General features: G+C 46.7%; 1 protein-coding gene across 6 annotated transcripts; it reads right to left on the bottom strand.

Moving 5' to 3' along the window:
- Positions 1 to 1,842: 1,842 nt before the first annotated feature.
- Positions 1,843 to 24,271, bottom strand: LOC128334624 (cell adhesion molecule 3-like). Of its 6 annotated transcripts, XM_053271607.1 has the most exons (9): positions 24,140 to 24,271; positions 21,084 to 21,485; positions 19,771 to 19,957; positions 16,775 to 17,101; positions 14,480 to 14,797; positions 13,383 to 13,664; positions 8,813 to 8,980; positions 5,300 to 5,346; positions 1,843 to 3,823 (listed from the first exon to the last, which is right to left on the bottom strand). In XM_053271607.1, the coding sequence occupies exons 3-9, from the start codon at positions 19,829 to 19,831 to the stop codon at positions 3,677 to 3,679; spliced, it is 1,350 nt and encodes a 449-aa protein (XP_053127582.1). In that variant the 5' UTR covers positions 19,832 to 19,957; positions 21,084 to 21,485; positions 24,140 to 24,271; the 3' UTR covers positions 1,843 to 3,676. The 6 variants fall into 6 exon arrangements, with proteins under 6 accessions (XP_053127582.1, XP_053127581.1, XP_053127583.1 ...); XM_053271606.1 differs by lacking the exon at positions 24,140 to 24,271 and having other exon boundaries at positions 21,084 to 21,606; XM_053271608.1 differs by lacking the exons at positions 21,084 to 21,485; positions 24,140 to 24,271 and having other exon boundaries at positions 5,300 to 5,343; positions 19,771 to 20,390.
- Between the last annotated feature and the right edge of the window lie 268 nt (positions 24,272 to 24,539).

A 24,539-nucleotide genomic window follows, 5' to 3' on the forward strand; every position in this document is an offset into this window, starting at 1 on the left:
TCTTTTGTTCTCTGTCCATTATTTCTTCCTCGTTCATCTATTTCTTTGGAGCTAAATTTCATTCTTTCCTGTGTAGTTGTTGCCTGTTGGGTGAACCCAGTCGCCCACCCACCACCACGAGCTGAGCTGCTATGATTTCTTAGTATTGCTGCAAGGGAAGGTTTGGTCACAGAACGCTGAACATCAGTGAGCTACTGCAGGGGAGGTTGCAGGTTGGGAAAATCCCCCCAGAATGCATGAAGCATGCATGAATGCATGCATGAATGCCTGAATGCATTCATTTGACCCAGCTGTATTGCTGGGTCAAATGAAGCATGGCAACCTATGAACAAATTAGACATGCTAGCAAAAGACTACAGAACCAGAGGGCTAGGCCACACAGGCTGCATTCCCTGGACCATGCTAATGCTGGTTAAAGGGGGTTGACCGACATCTGTGCGACTGTGAGAACCCATTGCTTGGCCGGAATCCTGGCTAAGTTCTGCAGCATTCACCAGGATTTTATTTATTTATTTATCACATTTCTGTCCCACCTGATGTGTGCACCCCTAGGCAGTGTCCATAAGTTAAAATGCAACAAATATAAAAACAGGATAAAATGATTAAAACAATGATGATATAAAACCAATTAAACTGCATTAAAAGCCTGAGAAAAGACTTAAGCATCTCAAAACAGCCAGTGATGGAGAAACTCTGGTTTTGACAGAGAGTGCATTCCAGAGCCCTGGGGCAGTCACAGAGAAGGCCCGGTCCCAAGTAGCCACCAAACAAGCCAGCAGCAGCCATAACCGGAACTCCCCAGATGACCTTAATAGGCAGGAGGATTCATGACAAAGGAGGTGCTCTCTTAAATCCCCTGGGATTCATCTAGGGTTAGATCTGGGCTACTCATCCTGATGGATGTCCTGACCAAGATCCCTTGATTGGTCACTGTACTGTAAAGACACTGTAAATGCAAGAGCATTCTGGAAGCCCACTTTGACAACTGAGGTCAAGAAGCCTAATTATTGTAACCAGCAAAGGCCACATTGTGCGTTTATTTGGAAGCTTTCCAGGGAGCAGTAGGATCCCTGCTGGGCCCATGGTGGCCAAGGAGCAGCCCCATCTTGCTGCCCTCAGGAGTTGGCTGTGGGAGTCAGCCAAACAGAAGGTGTGGCAAGCAGGAACAACAAGGGCAATGGAAGAACAAGACCTTCTCCTTCCCTCTGTCTGCAGTGGGTTGGGTGGGGGGGGAGATGTACTTTGGTCTGCCTCTTAAACCAGGGGCATAGCAAGGTTGGAGCGGGCCCTGGGGCAAAACCTCAGGATGGGTCCCTGACACTCCCCCAGCCCTGGCCCCCTGCCAAAGACACACCTCCCCGCTCCCATAACCTTGCTGCAGAACAGTTTGGACCTGGTGGGGAACAATGCATTTCGTCCTTACAAGGAGTGCTGTAAGACTGGCCATTATTATAATAAACTAGTATTTTTTAGCCCGTTTTAATAACGGGCTCTAGTGGGGGGGGGGGTGCTGCTCTTGTGTTCCAAAGCCCAATCCTCTCCTTGGGCCGCCAGCGGGCTCAGTCCCTGCGCTGTGGCGGCCGCCAGCGGGGCCAGTCTTCTCGGCGCGGCAGCCGCCGGCAGCGGTACCAGTCCTTCCTGCTGCCGCCGCCGCCTTTCCCTGCTCTCTGCTCCCGGTGCCAGTCCTTGCCGCCGCTGCTGTCTTTCCTTGCTCCCTGCTCCCGGTCCGGGAGCCAACATGGCCGCCCGTGTCTGGACGGCCGTATCTTTCTCGGCCGTTCTGGGCATGCGCTCCGCACATGTCCAGAACGGCCGAGAAACGGGCCAGAAAAGGACACGGGATCACGCTCAAGGCTTTTATTATAGAGGATATAAGCACAAACATGTCCAAAGGAAGGAAAAGAGACTTCCAAGAACTTCACCACTTCAGAATTCAGGTGAGGAGGATGGGTTCCCAGGTTGGAACAGTCCTGCACAGAAGATATCCCTGCACAGGAAAGCTAGCTTGTTAGGGACAGTCCAGGCAAACATTCTCCTTGAGGCACTAGTTGCCTACATGCAGGGAAGGGTTTTTTAAAAACCTAACCAAACCATGGAGAAACCAGTGGAACAGCCTGAAAGCTTAAATCTTAAATATAACCGCAGGAGGGGCTGTACCATATGAAAGTCCAAGTTCTGAATGCATTCTTGCCCTCTTGCAGATGAGAGGTAAAGAGCTGACCAGGGTGAATAAACCCTGACCAGGTTTGGAAGTATTCCAGATGTTGGCTCTGTCCCATCTGGGAGCAGCAGTTAAAGGACTGACAGGACTCTCTCCCTAGCATTTCAGCACAGGCGCTGAGCTGCTTCATTGCGGCTTCCCCCTGCCACACAGTAGCCAGTTTCTCCATGGGTGGGGTTGACTGTGCGGATATCTCACACCCAGGCAGTGACTTTGCTCCTGGCAGGAAGGGTGTGCAATTGCGAGAGGCAGACTTGTGCAGTCAGCTTTCCCCACAAGGCAACAGTGTTCCCATCCAGCTTGCAGTCACGTTCTGGGAAAGGGGTCCCCTGCTGGTCGCAGGTGAGCCTGAAGGGGGCCTGAGCCAGCAGCTCATAGGATTCAATATCAGTGTTAGCTTAAGATGACTCATCATGGGATCATAGGAGGAAGCTGCCTTATACTGAGTCAGGCCCTTGGTTCATCTTGGCCCAGGATTGTCTACACTGACTGGCAGCAGCTCTCCAAGGTTTCGGGCAGGAGTCCAGGAAATGCCAAGGATTGAACTTGGGACCTTCTGCATGCAAGGCAGATGTTCTACCACTGAGCCATGGCCCCATTCCCTAAGGCAGGGTTTCTCAACGTGTGGGTCCCCAGATGTAATTGGACTTCAACTCCCATAATTCCCAGCCAAAGGCCACTGGAGCTGGGGATTATGGGAGTTGAAGTCCAATTACATCTGGGGACCCACACGTTGAGAAACCCTGCCCTAAGGGGATGTAAGGCTAGTGCTAGGTGTAGACCGCACTCACATGTAGTCAGCCGTCCAAATGCAAACCAGGGGAAACTCAGCTTAGCAAAGGGGACAATTTGTGCCCACGCCACCTAATGGCACAGCGGGGAAATGCTTGACTAACAAGCAGAAGGCTGCCAGTTTGAATCCCCGCTGGTATGTTTCCCAGACTATGGGGAACGCCTATATTGGGCAGCAGTGAAAGAAGATGCTGAAAGGCATCATCTTAGACTGTGTGGGAGGAGGCAATGGTAATCTCCCCCCCCCCGCCCCTATTCTACCAAAGACAACCACAGGGCTCTGTGGGTGCCAGGAGTCGAAATCAACTTGATGGCACACTTTACCTTTACCGCAAGGAAGAGCAACTGGCCCTCTCCATCCCCAGCACAGCATCCCTCCAGTGGCTGTTGCTGGTGTCTATCGTATGTTTCTTTTATAGGTTGTGAGCCCTTTGGGGGCAGGGAGCCATTTTCTTTCTTTCTTTATATCTATATCAACTGCTTTGGGAACTTTTGTTGAAAAGCAGTATATAAATATTCGTCATATTTGCATTTGTATCATTCCCAGTGAGTTCAGGAGGGGCAAAGTCATAGAAGAGGGGAACAGTAAGAAGTGGCGAGAGGCAGCCCATCTCTTGCCTCTGGCCCTCTTCCTCTCCTCTAGGGGTAACGCTTGACTCTCAGCTAGGTCCTGCTGAGTTTGCCATCTCGCTGTTTTGGACCTTTCACTTCTGCATAAATCACCTCCGCAGCTGGTTGCACTTCCCGTTTCTGGAAGTGGAGGTTGGCGTACGTCACATCGCTCACTTGGTTGGTTAAACCAGGATGAAGCTGACAAGAGAAGAGCACAGAAAGCCTGGTTATTTCTGAACAAGCAAATGGTTGGTAGAGGAAAAAATCAGGGCTGCAGGAAGCTTTTGTGTCCCTTGCAAAGAAGAACTGAGCGGGTTAGAAATGTAGGACTCTGATTTATGCTGAGTCAGACCATTGGTCCATCTTGCTCAGTATTGTCTGCACTGACTGGCAGCTAGGGGTGTGCAAACAGGTTCAAATCTGAACCGGTTTGATATTGAACCAGTTCGGTTCGAAGGTTTGGGTTGAGCTGAACCACACCCAGTTTGGCTCGACCCTGGACCAAGCACCCCTCGCCAGCAGTTCGAGGGTTTGTCAAGGGACATGACCTTGGCCACGCACTGCGCATGTGCGGCAGCCTCCAAAATGGTTGCCACATCAAGGAAAAGGCCCAGAAATGGCCAAAGACTGCCTGAACTGGGTGATTTTTGCATAAAGGAAGGCCAGCGGTGGCGGGGGGGCCTTCGTGGATCCCCCCCCGCCACCTCGGAGAAGCCCTCTGGAGGGAGTAAGTTTAAAAGTTAAAAGGATTTTTTAAAAAAGTTCGACGAACCCCCCAAACTGAACCAAACAGCGGGAGTTCAATGGGGAGGGGGGACCAAACTGGCCCACTGTAAGGGTACATCCCTTACAGTGCTCACATATAGTATCCCATCCAAATGCAAACCAAGGTTGACTCTGCTTAGTAAAGGGAATAGTTCATATTTGCTACCACAAGACCAGCTCTCCTCCTCAATCCAACTCTCCTCCCACGCCCCATTGCTGGCTGAAAGAGCAAAGATTCCAGTTATTATTGATGACTAGCAGAGGAGACGGGATGTAAAATGGTTAGAGCAGATACCATCCTGCTCTGATATTGCTGCATTCTGTCACTCACACACACACACACACACACCCTGCTTCATAGGTGCGGAGGCAGAATAGCATGCTGCACCACCATAGCTAGTGTTATCATGGCTATCTTAATTCCAAAATTGCCAGCATGTATGCACCTGTGGGCATCTCACAAACCTGGGTGTGCATTTAAACAGTAGTCACCGTGCTCACTTCAGTGCTGGTAACCCACATTAAACCCCGATTCACATGACTGTGTGAACAAGCCTAAGGTGTGAGGTTGACAACTCCTATTCAAGCTATTCCTGGAGACTGTTTTCTTGAATACGTGCTGCAATCTTTCCCACCATCATCAAGCCACGGAAATCGTCAGGCTTGCTTTCAGTACTCACCTGGAGATTGATGCTGATACCTGGAGACCAGGCAATCCTCTGGAAGGTTCTACCCCTGAGCTTCTACCGCTGAGCTCTGGCCCTATCCCATAAGAGCATATCTTGCAATTTCACATGTGAATGCAAGTGGGAAAGCAACAACAGACTGGCGCTAAAAGCAGTCCCCATGAAAGTGCCCAGGATCCATGTATAACTGTGTTCATTTTGTAGCAGCAGTCCTCCAGCTTACCTTCCTGTCTTCTTCCATTGACGCACATCCTGTCTTGGAGGAGTCTGCTGAAGTGTCCAAGGAAGGAAAATGAACAAAATTGTTTGATTAATAGTGGTCATTACTGGATGGACATGAAGGAATTTAAGATCTACTTCACACATCCGTATGAATCTCGGTTTAAAGTTAGACTTTAACTTTAGAATGAGTGTGTGAACCCACACCAAGGCAGGAATCTCAAATTCATCTTGGGACAAAAGCTAACATCGGTGATCTTGGTGTGGGTTCACACAATCATGTTGGTTACTGACTTTAAATTTCGATTCAAACTATTATGTGAACCAAACCTAAATGAAATAAAGGCATCAGCAACACTGTAGATAACCCATCCTATAAAATCCCTTGTTCTTTTGATTCCACACAATGGTTCACAGCTAGATTTAATGCGGGTTTCCGATATGAGCATGATTCTGTGAACCCGCAGCAAGGTGGTTTATGGCCCGAGATAAATCTGGGATTCCCACCCAGAGCACGTTCTTACCCCTGGCTAACTAATTGTGTGTCGGTGCCACATGGCTCCACATGGCACCTACACTTGAGTAGCCTCCCAGCCTGCATCAGGAGGCTCCCCATAATGCACTGCACATTTGCCCAGCTCATTATGGGAATTCCAGGGGCCTCCCAGCCCCCAAACCTCCTGGCTGCCAGTAGCAGCCAGCAAATGTCTGAGCACAGGGGCGCACCTAGGTCATTTTAGAACCTGGACCACCCCCCACCGTGACCCCGCCCAGTGTGAGGCCCCCCAGAAACCTACTGGGGGGGGTCCTGCCACGCCAAACCTCCTCCATTTAAAAAATAATAATTTCAGCCACCGTGCGGCCAAGGGGTGGCTGACGGGAAGGTGGGGATCAGTCAAGCAGTCCTCCCTCCCCAGCAGCGGCTGGAATGATGCTGGGCCTATCCGTTCAGCTCAGTGTCTCCTGCGCAGCTGAGAGAGATTGTTGCAAGCCAGTGGCATCATGAGCTTGCAATGATCTCTCTCTCTCAACTGCGCAGGTGCACCTTGCAGTTAGCAAGAGACTCCAGGCCAAATGGACAGGCCCAGCGTTGCTCCAACCACTGCTGGAGGGGGGGGGGAGAAGGATTGCTCGGCTGACCCCCCGGCAGCCACCCCTCAGCTGTGCAGTGACTGAAAATTTTAAAAATGGAGGTTCAACATGGCGGGGTGGGCCATGGGTTGGTTGCAAAGCCCCCCCCCCCCAGAATTTGGAGGCCCCCCAGACCTTGGAGCCCACGGACCGGAGCCCCAAGGTCCAGGGGTTAAAGCACTTCTGTCTGAGTGAGCAATCTAGGTAAGTTACGATTTTTAAGGCATCCTCCCTGGCAGTGTGGAGCCCTCTCTCCCTGATTGTGAGAAAGGGCTCATTGTGTGGAATCAAAAGACCAAGGGATTTTTTAAAATCATGGACTATAAGGATGACCTGGTTGAGCAGGGGCGTATCTAGGGTAGGGCAGGCAGGGCACATGCCCCGGGCGCCACTTAAAGGGGGGCGCCATTTTGTAAAATTAATTTTTTTTAAAAAAGGTGCCAAAAACAAAATGGCCACCGCACATGCTCAAATGGTCCCTGCGAGGCCGTAGAGGCCAGCAGGGTGAGGGGGAACCTTTGCAACCCCCCCAGCCTTTAGGAAGCCCCCTGAAGGGGCTACAGGTAAAAAAATAATAATATATAATATAAGTCACTGTACACATATTCAGATTGGCACTATGTACAGAGAATCAGGGCTTGTGAATACGGAGCTGATGCTTATGAGCTAGGATTGTATTCATTTGCTCTTACTTTGCTTCTTGTGATAAGTGAGTTAAATGTGATGTCTTGCTAATATGGCTATTAATGGTGATTTTGTCTTTGAATCAGTGTGAAATCCTTAGTATTAAGGCCCACTGGGAGTTTCTTGCTCTCTTTCTCTCATTTTAACTGTCTTTCTGAAAGACTAGAATATATTCCAAGCAGTGACACAGTTTTCTCTGCATATCCTTTAATTATTTTCAGAGTATCTGGAAAAAGTCAAATTCTCCATTGATTTTTAAAACTTATGTAATGGTGATGCTACAATGCATAGTAGAGAATTAGTCAGGCACTTCTGTTTAGTTTTCCAAGTACACCTCCACATAGTATTTGGGTATTTCATGAGCCCCCACAGGGGCGTAGCAAGGTTGGAGTGGGCCCAGAGACAAGATTTTAAAATGCCCCCCCGAAGTAAAATTTTAATATATAATTAAATAACCTATGTGCCACAATGGAACAGCATCCTAATTTATTTTTTTTAAGGTTGTGTAAGTTATGGATGATACAAGTCATTTAATGGTACTAAAGAAAGACATGCTGTTCTGGAAGCTCCAGGTCTTAACACTCACATCAATTTTGGAGGATGAATACAACTGAAGGAAGTCCTGGTGGGTACATGGCTGGGGGAGTCAGTCATGTGACTTGCCTCTGGGGGCCCCCCCAAGGCAGTGGGCCCCCAGACAACTGTCTCCCCTTGCCCTATTATAGTTACGCCCCTGAGCCCCCACATACTGAAATTTGTAGTTTTCCAGCATTTTTTGGCCTGGCTACATCCACTAAATAAAAAACTAAATAGTTTTTGAAATATTAAAAGATTAATAAGCTTGACTTGTATTTTTGAGCTGATATTATGGTAAAGTTATCTGAAAGATGGGTGTCAGATGTTTGGACGGGGGGCGGGCGCAATTTCAGTGTTTGTCCTAGGCGCTTTTGTCCCTAGATACGCCTCTGTGGTTGAGGTCATCGGCCACAGATGAACTCTGCAAGCCTGAAAGCAATTCGAGCCGTTCCAAAACCCGAGCCACTTCTATAGCACTTCCTCTTGCTCTTCCACTCCCTGCTGGGTTGGTTCCTGCCCCTGTATACACTCCCCCTTCCTGTTAACCATGTCCAGCCCAGCATCTCACACTTTGCACCCCACTTTGCCCTGATTGTTCCACTCTGGTTCCTGGACGCAAGTTTGGGGCGTTATAGAAATATTGTAAGTAAAATATAACATAAGTAAATAAACGGCTTCCTTTGCCTATCAATCCTACCTCCCAGTTCCAAATCCTCTCTTCCAGCTGATTTGCTCATCCATCTGTCTTTCTCGCCAGTACTCCCCCCCCACCCGGGCCTTTCCCTTTTGAAGCCCCCACCACCAATCCAGGGGAAGTCTGGGACCCTGCTTGTGGGTGACATCTTTGCACCCTTGCTTCCGCAAATCTGAGTCAGTTTTTGAATATTCCCATTCTGAACCCTTTTTTGGAGAATACTCTCAAATCTGATCCCCCCAGATTTGTTCAGAAACAGGATGCACCACTGAAGCATGGAGGAGGGAATGAGTACATTCGGAGCCTGGAGGTCCCATTTAGCACGTGTCTTCAGAGGCCCTTGATAAACTTCCCTCGCGTGTGTTCGTGATGCAACCTCGAAGCCTCTCGAAGGAAATTGGCTTTTATATGTCGGGTTGTGTGGAATTTTACCTTTGGGCTTTAGCTTGTACTTCCACACTAAGAGAGCTATCACCAGCAAGAGGAGGATTACCCCGGCACCAACTCCTACTCCAGCTCCAATGCCGATGCCAATGCCAGGGCCTGGTCCGACACCAGGTCCAGATCCAGGAGTTATAGGGTTGCTGTCTGGCTGTTTCTCTGCATAAAACACACACACACAGAAAAAATGAAAACCCAAGTCAGGACTTCCTGGAGACGAAAGCAACTGCCTGCCAGAACAGGCTGAGAGAAGTTCTGTTGGCCCATTGGACTGGTCTTGTGCTCGCAAGTATGGTTTTCCCCTTTGCTAAGCAGGGTCCACCCTGGTTTAAATTTTGAATGGGAGACTACATGTGTGAGCACTGCAAGATGTTCCCCTAAGGGAACAGGGCCACTCTGGGAAGAGCACCTGCAGGATTGCATGCAGAAGGCTCCAAGCATCTCCAAGATAGGGCTGAGACTTCTGCCTGCAACCTTGGAGAAGCCACTGCCATTGTCAACACAGACCATGTATCAGTATTGTCAGCACAAAACTAGATGGAGCAATGGTCTGACTCAGTATATGGCATATTCCTAAGTTCCTCTGCTGGCCTGAAAGCTAAAGGCTACTGCTAAATAGAGGGGCACTTCATGTGGAACCTCCCTCAAGAGCATTGCCATTGTATCGGTCGCAGCTCTGAAATCAGCTATAGCAGAGGCAGCTAACTGAGAGGCTCTACCAGTTGTACTACAATTTCCATCATCCCCAGCCTCCAATCAGAACTAGAGAGTCTCGAGTTGGCCACCCTGTGCCATACCCTTGCCTTTCTCCAGCCCAAGGGCCAGTCCCAAGCCACAGCTTCCCCTTCTTGTGGGCTACACATCATATTATTTTTGTCTCCCTTCTGCCTCCAGTCAAACAGAAGTAGTATGTGTGTTTATATATATCCTACTAGGAGGTGAGATCCATTTTTGACTAGGCAAAGTCATTTTGTACAGATTGCACTCATAGGAAAGATCAAGAAATGAAATATATGTCATAGAGTTTTTTATTAATGAGTTTGCAAAAGGGAAGTCAAAGGACAGGTTGACATTTGTCGGATTTCAACTTCAAACATTATTCATTTTATTTAATAATTACCATACATGGTAAATTTGAATCCTAGTAAATTTGAATCTGAGAAAGATCTTCTGCTTCTCTTGAGCATCATGTCATATTTGAATTATTGTACTGATTACTGGGTGTTAAAAATCTGTTGAGAACAATAACTGTTAAAATATGATCATCATATATTCAGCATTTCTGCTTTTAAAAATTATTTAAACCTCCCCCTAGCATATTCTGGTGTAAAATTCCAATGAGCCCTTGGGTTAGGGTGGTATAAAAATGCACCAAATAAATAAATAAATAAATAAATAAATAAATAAATAAATAAATAAATAAATAAATAATGCATTTGGCTAATTGTAAGTGGCAGGATTGTTCATGTAAAATACGGTATCTGTGGGCAATGCGAATTTATATGACTTTATTTTGCACAAACAAATCCAGAAACAAATTTCTGGATGTTGTATGTATATATATGTATATGAAGCATGCAACACATCAGTGGTGGAAGGAGGAAAGAGTGTGCACTATATCTCTCTCACTCAGTTTTTCAAACTGACTTGAACTCTGGGAAGGAAAAACCCCTATCTGTCCTCAGTCCGAACTACTTCCTCATCTGGAGTCAAACAGAAAGCAGAACCTGCATGTACTGCTCTCCTCATCTGGACAACTGTGGAGAGCTGATAAAGAAGAGGAAAGAGAAAACTGAAAGATGTTGCCCAAATCAGCTTGGACTGGCTGCATCCGGTCTGGGTGCTGGGTTTCGTTTGTATAGGTCTATCCTATAGTTTTGCTAATTCTACAGATCAGGAGTGTAGCTATAATTGAATGGATGGGTTCAAAGAACCCAGCCCCCCCCCCCCAGCTCCTGAGGGGGCCCCCCATCTCCACCCCTCCCTAGTTTCTTCATTATCTCCCTCACTCTGAGGGTCCGCCAAAGAGAGGGGTGAACACAGGCCCGCTCTCCCCTAGTTATGCCCCTGCTACAGATAATGAAATCTGACAATCAAATTGTAGAGCTTCATCAGAAGAGGTGCAGGAGCAGCCCCTCAACACCCCATTTAGAGTTACCAGGGCTAGGCAAAGCAACCTGGGCTCAGAGGCCACTTTGACGCTTGAGGATTGGCCCCATGTTCAATTTGATGGTTTATGTGGCTACTAGGCCTCTTGGATTTGGTCCCCAATCGAGGGTCACTTTGATTAAGGGCCAGAGCATCAACCACCTGAGGACCCTCCCCCTGACCTCTGAACTTAGTGAGTATGTGAGCCTCCTTGTATGCTATTTCACTCCCAGGTGAGAGAGCAGTAGTGTGTGGTTTTTATGTCAAAAGGACTGCCCGAAGACTTTTTTCTTGGTTTTCTGCTGTCCTGGGAAGACCAAGAAATGGTGCTGGTGCTGCTGGGAATTTTAGTCTTTTCAGGGACTGTGTCAATTGCAGCAATCCCTGAAAATCTATGATTCTTAGGATCACCCACGCTATTTCTAGAGTCAAGAAAAAGGATCTTCTAGCAGTCCTTTTGAAACGGAAACTGTGTTTGTCAGCTGCTGCTCCCTTGGGAGTGTCAGTCAGTCAGTTAGTCAAAACTTATTACAGTCTATTGACCAGTCTATACAGAAAAAACAAATAAAACCTTAAATACAACAATGCTCAGAGAAGGCAGAATTCAAGTATATTACAACAAGCACAGATAGCTGCAGAAATCAATTTAGCTACTTTTGGGGGGTAATTAACCCATCTTAATCTGACAAAAGCAAAGAAATTAAAAGTTCTTAAGATCTGCTGGGGTATTTTACAGTAATAGGGGAAATAAAATTATTATGTATATCACAGTAATAAGAACAGTATAAAGGTACCTGGGAGATGGATTTAACATCACTAGGACCATGCTTTGTAAACTGCCCTGAGCCATTTTGAAAGGGCGGTATAAAAATCGAATAAACAAACAAACAAACAAATAAATAATGCTTTATCATAGTCCAAAGATGTTAGGAACTGAGGAGAGGGTCCATAAGACACCAATTTATTTATGAGAGTTTTCCCCAGGAGCTTTCCTAATTATCGATTATTGTTAGTGGGACCAAGCCCTTAAAAAAGAAGGATATATTAAGCCAGGACTGAAAAATAGGCTACCAAACATGCTCCTTAACTGTAATCAGGGCAGATTCCAGCTGTTGAGTGCATTTGACACACAAAAGAGTCACCAAGGACTTTTACGCACAGTAGGCTTTATCATGGGTTTGCGGGGAAGCATTATTGCGAACCTGAAGTTGTCCCCAAAACTGGACACAAATAGTGGATTTTTTTTAAACCCCGGATATAAATCGGGCTACATTCTAACGCGCAGTGAAAAACCTGAATGGTGTGAACTGCTCCCTGATAACTTGCCGGGACTTCAGGGTAAATCTGGCCCATGTGTGAATGCACCCCCTCCATTCCGGAAGAGATGCGAGTTAAAGGGCTTTAAAAGCCCCATGTGAAAAACTTCTTTTAGTTCACATCTCCTCCAGTCAGAGTGGAGGGTGTGCATTCACAAATCAGCCAGATTAACCCCAAAGTCCCTGCGAGCTATTGGGGAGCACTGCATACAATTCAGGTTTCTCACTGCATGTCAGAGTGCAGCCCGATTTATATCTGGGGTGTAAGAAAATTCACTTTTTGTGTTGTTTGGGGGGGGCAACTTTGAACTCACAGTAAAGCCTCATAGTAAATTGGGAGGGACATAGGAAGCTGCCATATACTGAGTCAGACCATTGGTCTATCTAGCTCAGTATTGTCTTCACAGATTGGCAGCAAGGTTTCTTCACAGATTGGCAGCAAGGTTTCTTCACAGATTGGCAGCAAGGTTTCTGCAAGGTTGCAGGCAGGAATCTCTCTCAGCCCTATCTTGGAGATGCTGCCAGGGAGGGAACTTGGAACCTTCTGATGCTCTTCCCAGAGCGGCTCCATCCCCTGAGGGGAATATCTTACAGTGCTCACACATGTAGTCTCCCATTCATATGCAACCAGGGCAGATCCTGCTTAGCTAAGGGGACAAGTCATGCTTGCTACCACAAGACCAGCTCTCCTCTGGTCACCCATTTGTTCACCCAGGCTTTTAATTAGGCTTACAGTTTTTAACATTGTATTAGATTTTAAATTATTTCAATGTTTTAATGGTTTGCTTTTGTTTTAATTTGTACTGTTTTACTGTAAACCACCCAGAGACATACATTTTGAACAGTATATAAATATGTTAAACAAACAAGGGGGTTCTCTGCATACTTGCTTTTTTGCTAGCTAGGCACAGAGACACAGACCAAGACCAAGCCTCACACAGACAGAGAATTCTTTCTCCATCCAAGCAGACCTATAACTCAGCTAAGCCTTTTCTTATTTCTAAATAAAGATACATAGTCTTTGATTATGGTTCCGAGTGGTTTCTGCTAATACTATTCCCCATCGGAGGGCAATAAAGAAGGATGATTCCATTTACCAAGAACTATCACCCTGGTTCCGTTCCCCCGGACATTTCTGCCAAAGTCACAGCTGTACATTCCAGAGTCGCTCTTTTGGATGTTGCTCAACACAAGAGAAGCCAGACCCTCTGAATTATTCATTCTGGCTGCACCTGCCATCTTCATCTCATGTCCATTTTTATGCCAAGTGACACCATACGAGAGTCTGGAATTCACCCGATAGCGACATTGTATGGTGAGTGTTTCCCCTTCGGTTCTATTGATGGAAGGTGGAGTTTGGTTCACCTGCAGATCATGAACTGCAGAGAAAGACAAAGGAGATTTGCAGTGACCTCAGTGGAGACCCTTGGCCTAGAGCTGCCTGAGGAAGGGTCAAGAGCAAATATGGAAGAAGGCCAAAATGATGGACGCTGCAAAGAGCAGTGGCAAGGCCGGACACACCTGAAGCAAAGGTGGAATGTTCTTATAGAAGCCGTCGGGTTCTGCACCCTTTGGTTCTTCTCTGGCTCTTTGCCAAAGTTGCCCCCTTGAGGCTGATAATCTTGGTGCGCCTGAGAGTGCACTGGAGGAGGCACACAATGCACTAGAGTTTTGGGTGCCCCAGGCAAAGTCTGACTTTGCCCTGCTGACAGCTAAGGAGTGTGGAGGCCCTTGAGCTGTGCAGGCTGCTCATTAGCGAGGTTGAAAGACCAGCCTGTGCAAATGACTGGAGAATGAGTAGCCTGCACTGGACTTGAGGATCCAGTGGGAGGGAGTTCCCCATCTATTATGGGGGCAAAACTCTTAACACTTTAGAGGTGAAAAAGATGAAGTGACATAAAATAACAGGGAAAGCCCACTGAAAAGCCCTGGTTCCTGCCAAGTAGTTGTATGAACAAATGGAATTTCTGAATGGCCACTAGCAAATTCAATGCATGAAACATAAAACAGATGTTGAAAGATAAAACAGATATTAAAAGTAGCAAATGTTTTGATGTCACACATCAGCTTGAAGCTGATGTGTGACATCGAAACGTTGGCACTTTTAATGTTTTGTTTTGTTTTACTTGCGCATTAAAGAAGTCTTGGAAAAAAGCATCTTGTAATAAGCAGACAGAAAGTTGCTAGCACTTACTTTTGATGTTCACACGAGAGGTATTTCCCAATCCAGTCAGGCTTCTTGAACTAATCTCCACTTTACATCTGTAGCTCCCCGAGTCAGACATATTCACATTCTTTAGCATGAGAGAAGCAACACTCTCTTTCCGATCCTCATGAATGATCAGTGAGTCATTTTTGCTGGCCAACTTGATCTCAGCCTCCCCTTTAAGCCATTTCACATACATGGTGCTGAGCCTGCCCACTGTCCTGAAGTGACACTCCATGGTGACATTGGCTCCTTCAACTTCAGTGATGCTTTCTGGGGTCTGATGCACCATCAAATCCATTATTCCTGCCAGAAAAGATGCACACTCGTAAGATGCAGGGTAGAGAGGCAGAGATCTCCATATTCAGAAAGATTGCTTAATATTTTATTTATTTATTTTTACACTTATATCCTGCTCTTCCTCCAAGGAGCTCCGAGCAATGTACATGGTTATTTTTATCCTCACAACAACCCTGTGAGGTAGGTTAGCCTGAGAGATACATGACTGGCCCAGAGTCACCCAGTGAGTTTCATGATTGAATAGGGATTCGAACTTGGGTCTTCCCAGTCCTAGTCCAACAGTTCATCTAAGGACTGTACCACTGCAGAAGGCAGAGGGGGGCATGCTTCTGTTAATACAGGCACATCTAGAAACCCTTTCTAAAAGGGATTAGCAAGCAACCCTTCTTAATGAACCTGATTTTAAAAAGTTACATACAAAAGCATGTAATGAAATCCTGGTGCCCTCTTCGATGGGGCCATAAATCAGTGGCAGAGCACCTGTATTGCATGCAGAAGGTACCAGGTTCAATCCCTGGCAGAATATCCAGGTAGGGCTGGGAAAGACCCCTGCCTGGATATTTCCTAGCCCTGCCAGAGGAATACTGCCAGTACTAAGCTAGATGGACCAAGGGTCTGACTCTGTATTAGCTTCATATGTTCATCAGGAGCACCAATAGCTCAGTGAAAGAGTACCTCTTTTTGGATGCAGAAGGTCCCAGGTTTAATCCTGGACAGCCTCTCCAGGTAGAGCTGGGAAAGACTCCTGCCTGGAACCTTGGAGAGTCACTGCTAGTCAGAGTAGATAATACTGAGCTAGATGTACCCAGGGCCTGACTCAGTAGAAGGCAGCTATGATCCTAGGTGGGGTGGTATGGAGCACAGAAGCAAACATGAGGGCTATGCATCTTGTCAGACATGTTAGACTGACACACACTGGAGTCAAATTGGAGTTTGCCAAGGGAAACTGCAGGTGAGTTTTGCCACAAAACCATGGTTGCACACATTTGGACATTCACAAATGCCAACCTCTGCCCCATTTAACTGTGGTTTCATGTTACGTGTGAATGCAGCCACTCTGTTGGGATTTGTTGGAGGAAGTTCCACAAGAGTAGGGAGCCTCCAGGAGTCGGAACTGCCAGGAGGCTCCCTGCTGCCACTGAAGAATGCCATCAGGGATGCAACACAACAGTTGAGAGGAGCCAACATGGTCTCTCCCAAGAGGGCCACTGTTGAACCCTGTTGAGTGGTCGGAACCTGACCTTTTGGGCCATGCACAGGCCTGGAAAGACACATTTGGCACTTCACCATGGGAAAGAAAAGTGGCATGGAGAGCAAGAGATGGAGTGGATGAGCAGTCAGCAGGGCAAGCGTTGACTTCTCCTCCCTTTGCCTCCCCTCCCCTCCCCTCCCCTCCCCTCCCAATTCTCCATCCTGAATCACCCCATTCCAGAAGTCGCTGTTAGAGCTTTGTTACCCAGGCCTTTTGTTTCTTTGGAAGGTCAAGCAGAGTCTCACCCCCCCCCCATCCCCACATTAGAAACTTTCCATGAATAATTGTTCCTTTAAAAGATGGAATTCCATTCTGTTACTGAGGGCACAGATTTCCAGTACCTTGCAAGGGCACTTTTTTTGCAACTACCCAGAGATTTTGTAAAATAAATTTAATCTGAACTTCTTCAAAAGTACTTAACAGGGTAGATGATGGGGAAATGGTGCAGAAGAATTGTTCTTTCTGTTTTACATGCATTTGAAAATAATGGACCCGGTCTATCTTTTTGGAATAGTAAGTCTCTATCGGGCTTACTGGAGAAGCGTATTTTGCTCTAACCTATTTTCTTATTTTGGAAAATAATATAAAATATTATTTTCAAACACTGATTTCCTGCAATGTTCTGAGGAACCACAAATCCCACACAAGTCCACTGAATTGGCATAAGATGCATCTGTGAGAGAATTCAATACTCCCTGCAAAAAAGAGATGGAGGAAATGCAAGTAATTACCATTGACGGTTACTTGGGTCCCATTACTCCAAGCAGAACTCTCTGAGTCACCAGCCTGACATTCATAGTGTCCAGAATCCTCTACATCAGCTGTCATCAGAGTGAGATTACTCCCTTGTGCAGAACTTTTTGTAGATATTTGGAAAGTGTCATTTACTTTCCACTTTCCACCAGTTTTACAGACATACCACTTAAACCAAGAGGAGATGGAGGAGACATTTCCTTCAATCCTGCACTGCATACTCAGGGTTGATCCTTCTGTCACATTCAGAGAGGCAGGTGTCTGGATCACTAAAAGGGGAGGATCACGAATTTCTACTGAGCACGCTGAAAGACAGGTTGAAAGAGTGTGAAAAGACTAGCAAATAAACCAAAGAAAATCATGGGTGAATAAGCCACAAAAATATGCATCCAGCCTCTATGTTGAGTACAGAAAACGGAAAGGAATTTAGGGCCAGATTGGACCCAATGTCTGTCTGTCTGTCTAAAACATTTCTATCCTGCTGCTCCAGCAGACTGCTGCTTGGGGACTGACTTACAATAAAAAGGCATAAAACAACAATAAATAATTATAAAACAAGCACAAAAGCAAACCAAGAACCGGATAAAACAGGACAAAATCGGATTGGGACTAGAAACCCAGGTAAAACTACTGTTAACCCTGCTGCACATATGCATGGCTGCACCTGATCTGTGAGCTGCGTTGCAGCATCCGCTCCAATCATGCCAGAGGCTACCAAAGCAGCACCCCTCTCACGGCATCGTGTGGCTTCATTGGCTCCACGCAGCTGCTCAGGATGTTGGGCTAGCCCTGTGCAGAATGTCCTTCCAGAAGGATAGCCAATGGAAGGAAAGTCTTGCTGTGGGTAGTTAGAGACAGATGATGACAGTCTTTTTGTAAGCTAATCACTGCCTGGTGGCTCAGAGGAGGTTCCTGCATGACTCTGTTAGTAGCTGCCATCACTGTCAAAGGCAGCTGCCATTAGGAATCTTGCCAGGTGACTTCTTGTGGTGGAGAAATCTCATGGCGGAGGCTCATGGGAAGGTACAAGATGATCTCATCCCCCTTTTCACTCTCTTCTGGGGGTATGTGGGAGTGAGAGAAAGAAACTGCAGGCAGCTTCTAGCAGGGGCGGACCAGAAAAGATGTTAAGAGCCTAGATGCATGAGACAAGCCAACAATGGCCACATTCACATATAACACAGAACCTCGGGTCCAGTGGACTCATGGTTCTGCTCCCTGCTCTACTGTCTGAATTTGGACATAAGGGAGAGCTCCTGCTTCTCTGCATTCTTCAGAGACTGCAGAGATGAGGGGAAACTAGCTGCTTGGGCTTCCTTCTTGACTTGATTGGCCCAGCAGCCAATGGCAGCCAGAGGGAGGAGCTTCCTCCCTCAACTCCAGTTGCCCACAAGGGAGACTGTGGTGCCGTGTTCAGCTGTAACGCTGGCACCACAGAAGTGGAGTTGAAGGCAGCAAAACCCACTACAAACTTAAGGTACAAATCAGAGTTTGGGGAAGAAAACTGTTGGTCCATTTTTTGTCTGAACTGCTGTTGCACATGTTCAGATGCAGACAAGTTTCAATTGGAGGCCCCTTTACTTCCGGTTTCACATTACGTCCGAATGTGGCCAATGTAGGCCTCTTCGAATGCAGGACTTCTGCTCTCAGGGAATTAATGTAACCTGCTGCTGAGATTTAGGCATACTCTGCCATTTATGTTGGCCCCTGTCCCTGGTGGCCTCTCGTACGTGCCAGCTGCAGCTCCTGTGTGTGACACCACACAGCATGGCCCTCCAGAGCTCATTTCTGAGCCAGCTTCCTAGTCGGCTGGGTGTTGTCTTCATCCTCTCCCTAAGAACCAGCTGACAACGAAGCCAGCTGGAAGGAGGCCACCAGAGCTCAGGGGGAGGGGCAAGCTGGAGCCGGGCAGCTTGGGTTCTTTAAGCCCCCCTGCCCCATTATAGCCCCACCCATGGTTGCAGGCAGGAGTCTCTCCCAGCCCTACTGGGAGATGCTGCCAGGGATGTAACCTGGGACCTCCTGCATTCAAGGCAGATGCTCCGCCACGGAGTGACAGCCCCATCCCCTAAGGGGAAGACCTTACAGCAGGCAGCGCGCACATGCAGATGCAAACCTAGGTGAACCCTGCTTAGCAAAGGGGACAATTCATGTCTGCTAGTGCTAGACCAGCTCAGTCCCTGCCGTAGTCCCTGCCATTCACTCCTGTGCTATTAGCTAATGTGAGAAGCCCTGGACTCGGAGAAGCACCCCACCCCTGGTAGATCTCCATGTCCTTCCAGTTTCCAAGGGCCACAACACAACTTCTCCCACACAGGCTGGAGCCTCTCCCAGCCACAGAACCATTTCCCTGCAGCATGAAGGCAATGCAAGCCCCCACCCTAGGAACCAGTCTCCACATTGCACAGAATGAGGCCACAGATGACATAGAATCCTAGAAGGGACCCTGAAGTCCATCTAGTCCAACCCCTTGCTTTGCTCAGGGATTGGCTGCAACATCCCTACCAGATGGCCGTCTAGCCTCTTTCTGGAAACCTCCAACAAAAGAAAGCCCACCACTGTGCACAGCAGACGATTCCACCATCAAACAACTCTTACAGTTAGGAAGTTCTGCCTGCTGTCTAGCCTTCCCTGTCATTTCAGACTGTACCACTTGAGACTGCAGGCCAGGCTCCTGTTTTGGAGTCAGTGTGTCCAATGCGAAAAGTTCCATCCGTTTAGTAAGCTAGAAATTTCAGAGAAAGCTTTAATGAAGTCCTTTCTCTGATCTGCTTGTCTGCTATAGGCAGGAAGTTTGCGGGGGTGGGGGGTCTTTTCCATGGGAGAACATTAAAAATTTGAGGGGGGGGCACCTGCAATCTGATGCCCAACAACATCTGGGAAGCCAAGGCTGGGAACTCTGGAATACAGAACCCCCAGATCTATGACAGGATTCTTAAAGCAGGAGGAAATTGCTCTGGAAAAGAAAACTCACCCATAAACAGGAAAATGAGAAGCAGCAAAGGCAGGCAGGTTTTGCCCTGCTGGGGACTCATGGTGTCTCGTGCAAGATGGGTGTTTTCTTCCTCCAGCGAACTCTGCTATGCCAAATAATCCACAGTCCTTGGCTGCAAGGTGTCCTCGGCATGCAAGGTGGTTTTCTTTCAGCCGGCTCTGAAGTGCTGACCAGTATGTGGAAACAGAAAGAACATAAACTGTCCTCCGTTCCCCCTACCTTTCTTTCTCACCCCTCCCTTCCTCACACTTTTTATAGTTCCTCTTTTTTCTCACGTTTTCTGAGGAAAAAATTGAGGCGGGGCACAGAGAGAGGGCGATGTGCATTTCTGGGCAGGCAAGCAGCTGGGTCCCACATGTTAGGTTTCCGAAACAGAGATTGGGCTGTTGCTGGTGGATTGTTTTGTGCTTCTTTTCAGGTTGTGAGCCCTTTGGGGATGGGGAACCATCTTATTTATTATTTTTCAATGTAAACCGCTTTTGAAACTTCTGTTGGAAAGCGGTATAGAAATATGGTTGTCGCCATAGAAATAAGGGGGCAGGTGGAGGGGGGAATGACGTGTCTGAGGGAGTCTTTGCCCCCCTTCCCAGCCCTCGACCCCCCCCCTCCGAGCCACCCTTTTAAGAGTCAGCCCATTTTGTCAAATAATTTGCCATTAGTTCAGTTTTAAGTATCAAAGTGATAAGACTGACCATCATACTCTGCTATTTGAAAAGATATGTGCATACTTAAGAAATGTTCTTGTTTTTCAGTCGAGAGTTCCAGTACTTAACAAAAAGGTTCCCCATTCCTCTCAAAAGTTAAATATGGATCTCTCACAAGCAGAAGAGCTGCTGTGGGGTAGCAAACTGTCACTGGTGATATCTGGGTTTAGTTTGCCACTGAGCAAGGAAGTTGACAGAATGGCCACCATCTCTCAGTCTGCAAGACAACCTTGCAGGGTTGTTGTAAGGACAGAATGGGACGAGCTTAATGCATGCCACTCTGATCTCGGACATGGTCCAACTATACAGATACGAATGCAATGGATATTTATATGCCGAATATGTAAAGCAGTTTACATAGAAACAAACAAACAAATAAAGTTGCTCCCTGTCCCCAAAGGGCTCACAATCTAAAAAAGAAACACAAGATAGACACCAGTACCAGCTGCTGGAGAGATATTGTGCTGGGGATGGATACGGCCAGTTGCTCCCCCCCCGCAATAAAGTGTATCAACACTTTAAAAAGGTGCCTCTTTGCTGAGTTAGCAGAGGACATTGACACCGGTTAGACTGAAGAAAGTGACTTACTGTGACCATCATGAGCGATGAAGGATTTCAGTCGAAGTCTCCTCATGCCAGAGCAAATTTTATCTCAACAACTGTCTGTAGCAACTGCTGTTCTTCATTTATACCAACCAGTTGAAATTGAAATTGAAGTTGAAAGCAAATGCCTGGGGAATGGATCCCAATCCTCAGTGTTTGGGAGGATTGCGAAAGAGTTGCCCCTCACTGCAGGCCTCCCTCTGTTTTAGAGACCCCAAGGGGTGTGGTATGCATTTATTCGGCGCTGCAAAATCTCCAGGATGGATGCACACTCCATCTTGGGATGCAGAGATATTCTCTCTGCAGAGAAATTCTAATAAATTCTCAAAAGATTCTCCTTGGGTCCTTGCAATTGGGAGAGAATTTCAGTTTCTCGTTAGGGGTACCCTGAAAAACAGAGAGAAATCTGACTTGGAAGAAATTTCGCCACATCACACTGGAATGCCAAGTCAGTAGTTCACAGTTCCTTTTCTCCAAGACAATGTGGGTATGAGACTTGACTTCCCTGAGAAAGAGGAAGGGTTAGGGTTTTCACAGTTGACCCCTGCCCAACAGGAGGAGGGAGGCACCGTGCAACACAGCAGCCCCCACAGGATTGCTGTCACACCCTCTTCGCTGTGGGGCTCTGCCCTCCATCCTACTCGGGGCTCTTCTCCCTGGCTTCACTCGGGGATCAGAATGTCCAAAATTAAACACTCGCAGCAGGATGCCATCTGACCTTCTAGAGGGGCTTCTTTAGGGGTTCCCAGGTTATAGGAAGGCCAAACTGCAGCCAGTATGGGCCTGGAATATCAGATCTCTCAGGCGAAGTGCTGAGGTCCTACATTCCTCATAATATATGTGTGACTCAGAGGCGTAACTAGGGAAAACGGCGCCCGGGGCAAGCACTGAAATTGCGCCCCCCCCACTCTCCTTCCCCCCGGAAATATGGAAATGTGTCACAGTCATAGTCAAATGTGGGTTGTGGGCTGCATCCGTGCAAGTATACTGGGACAGGAAAAAGGAAACATGAGGCTACAAGGCTCTTTAGAAATATATATTTTAAAGAAATGTCTTGCATACTAACAGCCTAAGTTTGCAGTCCTCATGGCCAGAAAATAAATGCTTTTAAACATAGTAATAGGTTTTGTGTCCCAGAATGGAAAAGACAAGACAGGTATTCTAGTCTTTTCCATCATAGATATTCTAGTCTATTCAAGATTTATGCTTATATTATAATAGAGACTTAAATTATAATAGACATATATTCTAGTCTATCATAAATATTCTATGTTTATTAATTCTATAATAATGTCTATTTGTAGCACACTTTACGTTGGTTGTATTCCTGGGAAACTCAATGGCCACATTCAGCCACCATTATTTGAGCCATGATCTCCTCCTCTTTCTGCTTCCCTCTCATACACAGTCTTAATAAATAACCTCCTGGTTTAATTAAATCACCGTTTGCCTATGCACCTGAACAGCAAAACTGAGGTTTGGGCCCTTCATATACCAGAATTGCAAACCACACTGTGTGATCCTAGTTTGGAGGGCTTACTCAGCAGTTTATTGGATGTAAGCTGTGAATGTGAATGCATCCAATTGGACTGAACGTAAGGGCAAGTTATGGTTTGATTACGTAGGAAGCTGTCTACAGAGTCAGATATTGGTCCACCTAGCTCACTATTGCCCACACTGACTGGCAGCAGCTCTCCAAGGTTTCAGGCAGGAGTTTCTCCCAGCCCTGCCTGGAGGTAGGGATTGAACCTGGGATCTTCTGCATGTTATTTGCAATTACATCTGACTTGCTTGAAATTACACAGGAAAATCAAAAAGATCATGAATAAGTAGGGGTGAGATTTTTCTTTGTTTTAAAAAAGCCTTCCCAATTTCCTCTTATTTTTAAAACTCTCTCAAAGGAAAATATAAGTTTAATATGTAAAACAAAATACACATTGAATGGAAAACCGTGATTAACTTTAAAAAAACTATTAAGTATGTAATTAGAAGAATTCCATTACATTAAGATACCAATTTCTTTAAAGCCAGAAATAATACCTACTGAAACTTTAATTATTTAAACAAGGAGAGAAAAAGGCATGTTATCTTCCCTAACAAAGATTAAAATCAATTTAATTGGTTCTCCACTGCCTTGACATGATTCTCGCTGTGAGTCAAGCAACCAAAAAGGGAAATTAATATCGCAGCTGTTAATCAAGTGATATTTGTGCACTCTATCTTATTAAAGCTACAGGGGCAGAAAGAAAAACTTCCCATTGCTACTTTTTGGACCAATTTGTTCACACTGTATTAAATGGGATTTTCCCCCCTTCAAAAATATAGATGCTGTACTTATGTTTTGGAGACAGAACATATACAATATGCACCAAATGAACAAGGCTGAAAATGTTGTAGACTGTATGTTGCTAATAAAAATCTGCTATAAAGAATAAACCTAGTATTAATCCAGACAGACTGAACATTATTCAAAAATTATATTAATGAGTTCCAAATTAAATTGCCACCCCACCCCCCATGCTAAGGGATGATCCAGAAGTTGTAATTACTAGCAGAGCTGCAAAGATCTTGTGTACTAGTACTACTAGTTTCCTTTTGCAATCCCACCTCTGCAAAAGGAAACTCATGCATGCAAGCCAGGAGAGTGACTTGTGGCTCCACTTGCATTGCATGAGTTTCCTTTTGCAGAGGTGGGATTGCAAAAGGAAACTCGGGCAATGCAAGTGGAGCCACAAGTCGCTCTCCTGGCTTGCATTGCGTGCGTTTCCTTTTGCAATCCCACCGGGACTCACACAATGCAAGCCAGAAACACATTGCAAGCCAGAAACACATTGCAAGCCAGAAACTCACACAATGCAAGCCAGGAGAGCGCCACTGGCTCCACTTGCAGGCAGCTTACCCTTGGTTGGGGGGTGGGTGGTGAAGCCTGCTATGCAAAGCACAGAAGAGCTAAAAGGAGGACGTTATGCAAGGGAGTAGGGGCATTCTCTCACACACAACACACACAGGGGAGAGAGAGAGATTTGAGCAATGAAACTTACTTTGTTAATGCAGAACAGAAGAATAAAATGCAGCCAGAGGGCAGTGTGGTGGGCAAACGGCAGGCAGGCAGAGTCAGGGAACGTCCCCAGCAGCAGCAGCAGCAGCAGCAGCTCTCGCAAGCTACTCCGCTCCACTCCTCCTGCGTGCAGGGAGGGAGGAACTGAGACAACCAGCATGGTGGTCATGTGTTCTCCGGCAGCCAATGGGAGCTCCCGCCCACCGGAGATCTCCGTAATGACGAAAAAGGAAAAAAATCACACAAAATTTTTTTTTTGCCAAAAGCAGGGGACTGGCAGGGGCACTTTTTGGCACCCCCTCCCAAGTGGCTCCTGGGGCACGTGCCCCCCCTGCCCCTCCTATCGTTACGCCCCTGGTGTGACTGTTTGTAATGGAAAAGCA

Source organism: Hemicordylus capensis, chromosome 9 (assembly GCF_027244095.1).
Source record: "Hemicordylus capensis ecotype Gifberg chromosome 9, rHemCap1.1.pri, whole genome shotgun sequence".
Lineage (NCBI taxonomy): Eukaryota > Metazoa > Chordata > Lepidosauria > Squamata > Cordylidae > Hemicordylus > Hemicordylus capensis.

Coding starts and splice junctions, on each gene's coding strand:
- LOC128334624 (XM_053271607.1), bottom strand. CDS start 19,831: ATGAGTCCCCAGCAGGGCAAAACCTGCCTGCCTTTGCTGCTTCTCATT. Junction 8,981..13,382: donor AACCAGGGTGATAGTTCTTG/GTAAATGGAATC, acceptor TGTTTTATGCAG/AGAAACAGCCAGACAGCAAC. Junction 5,347..8,812: donor GTACAAGCTAAAGCCCAAAG/GTAAAATTCCAC, acceptor TGGACACTTCAG/CAGACTCCTCCAAGACAGGA.